Source organism: Narcine bancroftii, chromosome 8 (genome assembly GCF_036971445.1).
Source record: "Narcine bancroftii isolate sNarBan1 chromosome 8, sNarBan1.hap1, whole genome shotgun sequence".
Lineage (NCBI taxonomy): Eukaryota > Metazoa > Chordata > Chondrichthyes > Torpediniformes > Narcinidae > Narcine > Narcine bancroftii.
In genome coordinates, this window is record NC_091476.1 from 12,552,831 (window position 1) to 12,564,937 (window position 12,107).

A 12,107-nucleotide genomic window follows, 5' to 3' on the forward strand; every position below is an offset into this window, starting at 1 on the left:
ACATTATATCATCGAATGCAGGTACTTGGATTTGAGTGGCTGTCATCTCAACAACTTTTCCCACAGCCTAGAACTAAAAGGCATCAGCTGAGGGAAGCAAGAGAATATACCAAAACAGACAAGTACTTCTAGTCAACTTTTTAAAAAAAATCATAATTATAAAATCATGCAACTTTAACGGTGAAAAGTTCACATGGGCAAGTTTTGACCATGATTCAAGTCATTGAAGACCTCAATCGTCATGCCACCATTAAAAAAACAAACATAAGTCAAAACCTTTCAAAGAGGAATTTTCTTTTTTTATTGTACCTGATAAAATTTAAATTTGAAGCCCAAGATATGACAGAGAGTCTGGAGTTCACACATGCACATATACGACTCTATCAAAGGTACAAAAAAGTCATCGTGCTCTGGCCTACATTCATAAACTTCCAATATAATATCCAAAACTCGGTTTGGATCGAGGTTGAAGCAACCTTCAAAACAAAACATATGTCATTAATTCAGTGAAAGGTCCAAAATGTTGTCACTTGTGAGAATCAAGCATCATTCATTTTCAAATCAATATGGTGACAATGCGAGTATTTTGTTTCCCCATCTAAAATATTTTCTGGATTTGTACAAGAATAAATCTGAAAATTATTTTTTTTCCTGAGAATGCAACTGATAAACTCAGACACTAACATCTTCCACCATTAACTTATTACTTTACTCTAAAACAGGCGACAAAAAAAAAATCCTTAACAAGATTATTGTCAGATCCCACTTTACCACAACAGATCAAGAACTTGTGAATCTTATTCACAGTAATTGGACTGGTTTACCCAAAAATATTTCAAATTCATATGGTTAGAAATAAAACAACTCTGTCAAGTTATCTGGCCAATCTTCATTGGTTTCCTTGTGAATAAAAGATGTACAAATTCTCAGATCATTAAAGATGTGAAACTTTTGGTGTTAAATATCTGGTGCATCAATAGTTTGCAACCAGAATCCAAAACAAATTCAATCGGTTGGTTGCATATCAAATAATCCTGACAAAAATCACATTCAGCCACCAATTTTTACATTTCTCTGTTGTATTTTTGTCACAGTACGTTACCGATAAGTGATTTGATGTTTTCTAGTATGAGAACACTTGTGAGATTTCCAGATAAGTCTTGGCCAAGCTCAGTAAAAAGCTTTCCATAACCTTCATTTTCTTCTCGTAACAAATTAAATTTCTGCTGCTTATAACTGCAAATGAAAGATTGCATGAATGAATCATCTTAAAATTGTTGATCTTTGATTCTACTTGCACTCATGTGTACACATATTATTACCAATTTGTATGTGTCAGATTATGATTCAATATGCAATAGGTTGGTGAATGATCCACAACAAACTAAATGAGCCAGTTTTTGTTTCCCCTCTCCATGCTATAGAAAAGCATTTTTGATGAATTTTTAAAAAAAGGCATAGATGGCATGTGCCGTGAAAGAGAAACCAAATGTTCCACACTGACACACTGCACCAGGATGCTTCAAGTAATATGTGATTAAATGTGAACTGTCAACATTTTTATTGACACCAATTAGACATGAATTTAAAATTTAGACAAATATTGTATTCTTTGTGCAAGAGCAAGCATGCAGCTTCAAATGTGGAATACTAAAATTTAAATCTTTCTAATGCCACATGCTGTTCAGTACTTCTAGAAATAAATCACCTCCTCCCAGACTTTGATATTTCCCTTATATCGAATAATTTTGGAAGTTTGTCCCATGGACACCATTTCCTCATCAACCAATAACGAGGCCAGAAAATGCATGCACATGATTTTACATTGATCGTCTTCACACAAATTTTATACAGAATCAAAATTTATTACCATAACCAGAAATGCACAGAATCAACTGTACAACCAAAAAGTTAAGAATTTTGTGATTGCCTAAACAACTAAGATTTAATGTGAAACTTATCAATAAAGTTTTAACAAGATAGATGAATGAAACTTCTGCAAAGTTTGTATTATGTTTCTGTTGGTAAACTATGGGTGCGGTTTTAGATTATCTAGACTTGTATTTTAATTCACTTACTGGGTTTATTTTAATCATCACTACTTCAAATATTCACGGTCCTTTGTTGAAGGTTCCTACTCTGAGTCACAATTCTCTACTTCACCAAATTAAATTCTCATTATTCACCAGTATCAGTGAATTAATTTTTGTTGTGAATTATACAGAATTATATCAATAGCAAGTTTGCAGTTGGTGTGTGATGCACAATGAAGAAAACTGTTTAAAAATTCTAAGATGCAAATTAACCATAAGTGGGTAAAGGAATGATAGATGAAATTTTGCAGCTTAAATTTGTCTACTTATGTATTCGTATTTTTTAATTTTGTATTTGACGGCATGTCTGGTCTAAATTTTTTTGATAAAATATTTTTAAAAAAGTTCTGTGGATTGCTTGGACATATTGGGCTGAAGTATGGGGGATTTCTTTTGACACTGTGGTTAAGTGAAAAAACACACACAAATGCTGGAGAAACTCAGCAGGTCAAGCAGTGCCTTTATGTAGCAAAGGTGAAGATACATCACCAACGTTTCGGGCTTGTGCCCTTCAAGGAGTGGGCGAAGGGGGGATGGTGAGGGTGGGAGATGATAGGTAGAGAGGGGGGAGAAACACCGCAGGGCGTGGGAGGAGGAGTCTAGGCTAGGTGAAGAGGAAGGAATTAGGAACTGGAATAACTAATTAAGGGGTGCGGGGGGGGGGGGGGAAGCAGGAAAAGCAGGCTATTTAGTGGAATGCAGTGAACTCAAATGTTCATGCCCTGGGGTTGAGAGTGCCCAGATGAAAAATTAGGTATTGTTCTTCCAATCGGCGGGTGGTCAGGGTGGGGTAGTGTGAAAGGCCATGGACAGACGTGAGCTTGAGAGTGTGACTCAGAACTGAAATGGTTGGCTACAGGGAAGTTGTTTTTGTTGCGGATGGAGAGGAGGTGCTGGGCGAAGTGATCTCCTAATTTACGACCGGTCTCTCTGATGTAGAGAAGGCCACAGATGCAGTAAATGAATTCTTTGGATGTACAGGTGAAGAGTTGCTTCACCTGAAAGGTCTGTTTGGGACCTCTAACCATGGTGAGGGAGGAGGTGTGGGCACAGGTATTACAATCTCCAATCTTATATTTCCACTTCAATGTAATTTCTGCTGTAAATAGGCTGCTTGTTCCCGAAATATTCATCTCTTATTTGTAAACCTATGTGTGCTGTATGGACACCACACCAGGAAGAATTTATGTTAAGAGTAATTCTGATCTCTTCGAAAATTCACAAGTGTCTCATCTACATGAGAATAATCACAATTAGCCAGTGATTTATTTCAACAGTAAATAAAATCTCCAACAACTTACAAAAGTTTGGTTTTGATTTTAACAGATTTCTGGTTGAACTGCTGAGATTGTTTTACAAGCCCAAGAGATTCTAATGTCTCTGGATCCAGTCGTTCTTTGAGAACTGTGTCTGAAACTAAACACTGCAATTAAGGAGATGGAAACAAATTGATATTTGGTACAATTCATTTATACAAGACAACATACAATTGAAATTGATAATTAAAAAAACAATTTATCCACTTATTTTAAATAGACTAAGATTCAAGATTATTTTTATAGTCCTGTAATAAAACAGAAAATGTGATTTTACACAAAATTCCTTTCATCTACCAGAGGCAGAGAAAGATTTGCTATCAGCAAAAATTGCCATGCCCCTTATAGTCAGAGAATGAGAAGCAAAAGATTTCACCCAGTTTCACTGAAAGTCCACGGCTTCGTCTCCAGTCATCCCACAGCCTTCTGTCCAAACCATCAATGACCTGAGCTCCAGATGCACACCTTTGACATGATCAAGATTACATTGGAAAAAAAAACCTGTTCAAAGTGAACCCTAACCCTAATCAGAGCTTCCTTGTAGGTTTTGTTTCCTCTTCCATGGTTTCCGAAATAACAAAAGTTTCAACAGCATTTGTACCATTGTCTGCAACTCTGCTCTCAGCCCTGTACCCCCTTGCAAAATAAGATGTTTCCCTTATCATTGCATTCCAACTCAACAACCTCCACATGCAAATCAGCTAAAGTCTGAATGATCAGCAGTGCAAAATAAACAAATGCAATTTCAAATTGAGATCAAAGGCAAAATCCAGTTGGAATGCAATTACCCAAATGATAGCTGTCTCACACACCCACTGAAAACGACTAGAACTCAATGTTCCTCTTGTAGTCTCCTGATCCTGCAACTTGATCCTGAGACCAGCATCCCACATCACCATGAATTTTCTATCCTTAGTCTTGCTGTAACCCTTGACCTGGAGCAACCTTATCAGAATTAGCCTGCAGATCAAGTCCTGCAAATCTTACAGAGCAGTGAAAATGTGGTAAATTGTTCACTGCATGCCAACACAAAAAAAAATCAGTCCTCATCACAAGTGTTATTAAATCATCGTCTATAAATTCCGCCTACAGTCCCACATAATTTGAATCACCCAAAACCCCTAATAATTTTTTTAAAACTTGGCACCCTCTCCACCTTATCAAGTTTATTATCTTCAGATGGTCCAAGTACAACCCAACGAAACAGCATTCTCCGGTCCTCAGTGCAAAACATGCAGACACACAACCAGACATAATGCACAAAGATAAACAACACATATGCAGGAAAAGTATTTCATCAATACAAATAAATAAATAAATTGTCTTATGTTTCCGACAGTGAGTGTGAACAGTTCCTTTGGTTGTTCAGCGTTCTCACTGCCTGTGGGAAGCTGTTCCTCAGCCTGGTGATGCTGGCTCTATCTCTTCCCTGACGAGAGCAGCAGAATGATGCAGGGTGAAAGGGGCCCTCAACAATTTTGCACGCCCTCTTCAGAAAATGGTCCCAGTAGGTCATGTCGAAGGCGGGGAGGGAGACTCCTGTCGTACTCTCTGCCATTCCAATGGACCTTTGGAATGACTTCCAATCCATTTCTCTACAGCAATCGTACCACTCTATGATGCAGCCAGCCAGAATGCTCTCGATAGTGCTCCTACAGAAGATTAACATTCTAAGGAAGGCACCACAGCCACATTCTGTGGATCAAGTGCAAGAACAGCAAATTCCTTTGCAATATTCTGGGGAATTCACCTCTCCCAACATCGTTAGCATCTGCCACTTAACTCCACATGAAATCCAGTCAAAAGTTCAGTGATAGATCCATTGGTATCTGGCACTCAGTAAGCTCCAGACATAGTGGGCCCATGCAAGTCCAGGACTTGAGTGGCTCAAAGTCAACAGTTCCAAAACATTCCACACAATTTGGACAAAAGCTTATGCTTGCTTGCCACTTACTGCTATGTCAAATACATTCCTCTCATATACAAATATGAATTTTCCTGATCTCAAATATACATTTCACAGCTCAAAACATGATATTGTCCAACTTAATCACAAGTGATCCACAGGTGTAAAACGAAAGGCATTTCACCTTGCATCTCAAGTTCTTAATTTTCCTGCTGGACCTCAAACTTAAATGTTAATGTGAAGTTATGGGGGCAGCAAGCGTCAGATTCTTAATTGTTCCTTTCAGAAAAGCAGATCAGATCCACTTTCACAATCAAATCATAAGGGATGTCAGGCAAAAGACTCTACCACCGAGAACTTGATTATCACCAGGGTTATCAGAAACAGATCCTTCGACCCACATGTCTACATCAATGTCATCCAAATCAAGCTAAAACTGCGGCTTTCACTTGATCGATGTCCTTCCTTCACCTTTGTTTTTGTGTCCATCTAGAAGTCTCTTAAATGCTACAATTGTATCTGCTTTCATCAGGACTCCAAGCAGCCTGTACCAGACACCTGCCACACTGTCCAAATTATTTGCCTCACACATCTCCTTTAAATTTACATAACCTCAGCTTTAATGCATGTCCTCCAGTGCATGACACTTTTGTCCTGGGCAAAAAACATCTGACACTCCACCTTATCAATGCCTCTCTTGATCTTATACAACTCTATCAAGCCTCACCTCAGCCTCCAGCACACCAGAGAAAACTCCCCAAATTTGTCCAGTCTTTCCCTCTCAGTCAAAACATGGCAACATTCTGATAAACCGAGCCATACCACAACCGCACTTTGGCAAGCCTGATTGCCTGGCTGTACTTCTACTCACGACAAGCAGAGAGTGAAGACCACAGCACTAGTGATGAAGACGGCAAAAATATGGTTGAGGGAGGCAGAGGAGCACCTGCAGGACTGCTTTGAATTGGTGGAATAGAACATATTCAAGAACATTCATAGATCTGAATGAATATACAACAGATGTCACCAACTTCATCAAGATCCGCATGGATGTGTGTGGCTATGCACACATAATCGGTTATTCCTTAACGAGAAGCCCCAGATGAATCAGAGAATCCACAACCTGCTGAGGGCGAGAACAAGGATGTTTAAACCCGGGGATTGGGATCTTTACAAAAAGTCCAGGTACGGCCTTCAGAACGCCATCTCTGAAGCAATGGCAATCTGGAGGAAGCTGGAGAGATACATGCCAGCTATGGCAGGGAGTGCAGCCCATTACAGCCTATAAAGCGAGGGCGAACACCATAGATGGCTGTGATGCTTCATTACCTGATGAGCTGAACACCTTCCACACTCGCTTTGAGAAGAACCCAACGGTGCCTAGTAGGATCTCTGAAAAGGCTGAGGACCCTGTGATAACTGTCTATGAGGGTAACGTCAGAAAATTATTCAAGAGGGTGAACCCTTGCAAGGCATCAGGCCCTGATGGCATTCCTGGCAGGGTACTCAAAATCTGCACTAACTAGCCGGACATTTTCAACCTCTCATTCCTGCAGCCAGAGGTCCCCATCTGCTTCAAAAGGGAAATCATTCCGATACCCAAGTCATGTGAGCTGTCTCAACAACTATTGCCCAGTAGCATTGACAACACTGTGAAAAAATGCTTTGAGAGGCTGGTCTGGCCAGAATTAACATGTACCTAAGCAAAGATCTGGACCTGCTGCAATTTGCCTATTGTCACAATCACACCACAGCAGGTGCAATATTACTGGCTCTCCGCTCAGTTCTCGATCATCTCGAAAACAGCATTTCAGACATACGATGGCTCTTCATCAATTACAGCTCGGCCTTCAATACCATTATTCCCTCAGTGCTGGTCAAGGAGTTACAAACTCTAGGCCTTCGTACCCTTCTCTGCAACTGGATCCTTGACTTTCATCAGAAGACCACAGTCAGTACAAATTGGAAACGTCTCCTCTTCATTGATTATCAACACAGGTGCACCCCAAGGATGTGTGCTTACCCCACTACTCTGCTCATTATACACCCTTGACTGTGTGGCCAGGCATAATTCCAATGCCATCTACAAATTTGCTGATTTCAGCAGAATCCTAAACGGCAAGGATGAAGCATACAGTAAGGAGATAGATCAGCTTGTTGAATGGTATAACGACAATAACCTTGCGCTCAACGTCAGCAAAACCAAGATGATTGTAGAATTCAGGAGGAAGTCAGGGGAACATGATCAGTCCCCATTGAGGACTCAGTAGTGAAGAGGGTTAAGAACTTCAAATTCCTGGGTTCAACATCTATGAGGATCTGTCCTAGAGCCTCCAGTTGATACAATCACACAGAAGGCTCACCAGTGGCTATACTTTGTATGGTGCCTGAGGAGATTCAGTATGTCACTAAGAACTCTCGAAAACATCCACAGGTGTGCCATGGAGAGCATTCTGGCTGGTTGCATCACTGCCTAGTATGGAGATGGCAATAATTAGCTCCAGAGAATTGTTAACTCGGCCTGCTACATCACAGGCACTAGACTTCACTCAATCGAGGGCATCCACATGAGGCGGTGTCTTAAAAAATATGCCTCTATCCTTAAAGACCCCCACCACCCGGGCCAAACACGCTTCATTCTGCTACCATGGAAAAAGATACAGAAGCCTAAAGACGAGCACTCAGTGGCACAAGGACAGCTTCTTCCTCCGCTGCCATCAGATTCCTGATTAATCAATGAACCAATGACACTGCTTAACTTTTAGTACACTAATATTATTTCTATCTATTTATTTGTCTGTTTGTCTGTCTATTTATTCATTTATTTATTTTACACGATAAGGTTGTAAGATGGTTATAATATGATTGTGTGCACTAATAATGCTGCCACAAAACACAGAAATTAATGACATTCACAACAAAAAATTCTGGTTCCAAAACCTCGTGTACATTTTCCAAAACCTCTGTCTCCTTCCTGTAATGAGATGACCAAAATTGAAAGTTTTTCCAAGTGCAGCCTTACCAAAGTCTAATATAGCTGCCATGTAACTTCCATAATTTTGTACCCAAGGGCATTCCCAATGAAGATGAACATACTATACATCTTCTTTACCAACCCACTTGCATGGCCACTTTAAATGAGCAATGGACTGGACCCCCAGTTCTTCTGCATAAGAGTGCTCTAAGAAGCATCAACACCCACTGTTTATTCCACTTTCATTTGACCTTCCAAAGTGCAACACCTCACTCTTGTCCATTTTAAACTCCACCGGCCATTTCAAGATTTTTTTTATTGTTATGTAATGAAATACAAAATATTGTAGCGAGCCGCACTGATCGACAAGCGAACCAGGACGCAGAGGTGCAGGCTCACACTGGGCCTCACAGTGGTCCTGCTGGGAGGGGCCAAATAAGGATCCTGGGAGTGGTGGTGATAAGCTTTCAGAGTTCCGGTAAAGTCAGTTGGTTGGTTCAATTCATTCACTGCTTCTGTGTGGTTTTTTTCTTTTGTTCGCTACATAGCGCACCGACCAGTGGTAACCCCAATGGTCCAAAGCAGCATTTTGTACCGCATGATGAACACAAGTGCACAGAACGCAGTCTTGCTGAAGCTGCCGACCTTTTGCTCCTCACAGCCACTAGTCTGGTTCGAACAGGCTGAGGCCCAGTTTCAGGTCAAGCAGATCATCATACACTCCACAATATATTACTACGTGGTCAGTTTACACACCAGGAGGCTGCCAGACAATCGTCGGCTTCTTATATCAGCTGCAAGCCGCTGACAGGTATGAGGCAATTAAGGCACTCATTATCCTTCTTCCTTTTCCGTCACACGGACAGCCTGGGCGACTGCACGCCGTCCACCCTTATGAACGATGTGCTGGCATTAATGGATGGTCACAGACCCTGCTTACTGTTCAAGCAGATATTTCTCAAACAGATGCCGGCATACATCCGCTTACTCCTCGCGGATGATGACTTCAGCGACCCATGCCGCTCTCGAAGAATTCCAGTAAAGTGAGTTGGTTGGTTCAACTCACTCACAGCTTGTGTGTTTTTTTTTCCCTTTCGTTAACCACAGCAACCAACCACAATATATTACGCAAAATTTCCTTTAGTCTGCCATGTGACAAAGAGTCACCATTCATACTGGCAACACCCTTACATCAAGGAGAAGAGAAACAAGAGAATCCCTTCAGTCAGTGAGTGCCTGTGCATTAGCCTCCAGCGGTTCCACAGGTTCCGCAGCAGCACAGACCCCAAATTTGATCCATTGGCAACCCCAGCTCTTGTCACAATCAGGAAGCCTTCAGCACCCGAGGCCCTTCGGGAGCCCTTCTTGCTCTCAACATCATCTCGAATCCCAGTTCTGATACATGGTTTCCATGAATCAGTATACCACAGCCTGTGTGGATGTTTTAACCAAAAGTCCTCATCAGCCTGTGAGGGTCCTAATGGGCTTGCTGGTATTCTACAGTGGTCACCGTCGTGTCATCACCTATGCTTCTCCTTCTAAACAAAGGTCCGCTGCTCTCCCACTGTCTGCAATTCCTGGAGGCACCTGCTGAACACAGGAGCCGCCATCCTGGGCCCAGACCCCGCAGTTGCAGCATTTGAAATAAAAACACAGTGGTCTCCTTTACAGGCACTTTCAAACCTGTATGGAGCCATCAGCATGAGGACTGGGTAGTTAGACCATGGGGAGGAGCACTGTGTCTCTGCTCCCCACTCAGTATCTTACCTTTGTCAGTCCTTTACACTGTCTCCATCAATCTTTGTGTCATCTGCAAAGTTATTAACCATCACCCATCTACTGTTTTTATTGGGGGGGGGAAGGTATTATCGATGAAACAAACAAAAATTCAGAGATTAGCTTTGATGCTTAACTACAATGCCAATTATTCTTTCCAATCAGAATAAAAGCTGAGCACAGATTCAGGCCAGGCAGCATCCATGGGTAGAAACAGCCAGTCACCATTCTTCATCAGGTCCCAAACTGAAATGCTGATTATGTCAATCCATTTATGGTGCCTGACATCCCTCCAGCTTCTGTTTGCTCCAATTTCAGTATCTGCAATTTCTGTGTTTCTCCAATTGCAGTTGAGTAATTGCGCCCCCTTGTGGTCTTTAATTATGAAACAGCTAACCTGAGTGGTTTTCAAACTGATAGAAAGCAGATACATGAGCTGATAACTTGCTGGAGCAAATTCTGTCGGAGTTATTGCATCTGTACTTTTTAGTTTAAAGGCGTAGAGTCCTGCAAGTGGTGGGAAAGCCAAAATGACTACCAAATGCCTCTTCCTGTAAATCATTCTTCAGCTGCAGTTTGAAAACTTATCAAGTTTTAACCAGCTCAGTCTTGCTAATTCACTTTTGTTTTGCATCTATTGAAGTTCTCCTACAAATTCTAATTTTTGTTCACTTCTGTCAATTCCCTGAACATTTCCTTGAGTTCTTGAGAACAACTAAAGTTCACCCACCTCAGAAAACAAAAAAATAGAGATCATAAATTGATGCTTCTCAATTTCTTTTCATTTGGATTGATACAAGGTCAGGTCAATGTTCTTCATATCTAAAAAGATCACTTTATCTCGAGTAGATCAGGAAAGCAACAGAGACAGATGTAACGATAAATGAAAGAGCTCAAGATTCAATTTATTGTCATTATAATAAAACATTATAAAGCAGACAGATTCGCCATTGGCAGAAATTGCCTGAAGCACCTCTTACCATCAGAGAAAGTGACGCAAAGGGGTGTCCTCCCAGAGTCACGAGGCCATTTCATGTCAGGCCTCCCCCTTGAGGCTGGCTGCAGGAGCGGATGGAAAACTAAGAACTTACCTTTCAGACAGCAGCCCTAAAAGACAGTGTCCCATTCATTACGTCCTCTGCACCCCACCCGTCATAAATATGCAGCATAGCAATGGCCGTCTTCCCTACCGATTATCCCTCTCCAAGAGGGGTTGGATTATGCAGCTTGGAGGCAACCGCCGCACATTCAGAGAGGTAAGTGGTTATGAGTTTTGGTGGAGATTCTCTGTCTTTACATTTGGACTTTTACCTTATCTGAAAGGGGCTACTAAGTGTCCGTAGATTCACCTCCACCACTCCACAGCCTCTGAAGCCACACAGACTCTAGTTCAAACCATCGGCAACCCGAGCACCAGATCCGAACCTCAGACACAGTCAGGAACCCCCCCCCAGTGCCTTCGGCACCCCCCCCCCTTGCATCCCAGGTGTGATACCTGGTACCCCTTTTACCCCTTTAGCCAGTGTCAAGCCAGTATCTAGCAGTCCACAGCCCAGTGTGAGTCTCCTGAAAGCAGTCTCCAGACTCCGTGAGCTCCTTGCCTTGAGTTGCCAGCAGCCTGCCACATGCATGGGTCTTGAGCCACAGAGACCCTCATTGGTCTGCTGCCATGGTCACCATCCCATGGGTCATCTCTGCTTCTCCCTCTCAGAAGGGGGAAGCTCTCCCTGTTTTCTTGTGCCCTGCACCTCCTGTCCCACCCCTGGAGTCTGCAATCTGCCATGGCTGCTAGAGCAGAGGTGACGCCATCTTGGGTGCAGACCCTGCAGTTGTGGGATTTTAAAAACTACTGTCAGCTCCTTTAACGGGCCATTCAAACCCTGTGTGGAGCTGATGGCAGTCGGACTGGGTGGTTGTATCCTGCAGAAGCGTTGTTTCTCCACTCCTCACGGGTCCACACCAGTGGCAGCACTGCCATTACAGCGGCTCCAGCAGGGCAGCCAAAGAAACAATACAGAAAGGGTGGCCAGCAGCTAAGAATG

The 12,107-nt window shown here is 42.1% G+C and overlaps 1 protein-coding gene across 5 annotated transcripts in view; it reads right to left on the reverse strand.

The window, feature by feature from the left end:
* The window catches only part of thoc2 (THO complex 2), a 107,431-nt gene that overhangs the window by 72,942 nt on the left and 22,382 nt on the right, over positions 1-12,107 (reverse strand). For all 5 annotated transcript variants that reach the window (XM_069892914.1, XM_069892913.1, XM_069892916.1 and 2 more), the window contains exons 6-8: positions 3,395-3,516; positions 1,103-1,236; positions 310-476 (exon numbers count right to left, since the gene is read on the reverse strand). In XM_069892914.1, coding sequence (XP_069749015.1) covers positions 310-476; positions 1,103-1,236; positions 3,395-3,516 — 423 coding nt within the window. The remainder of the gene's footprint in view (positions 1-309; positions 477-1,102; positions 1,237-3,394; positions 3,517-12,107) is intronic.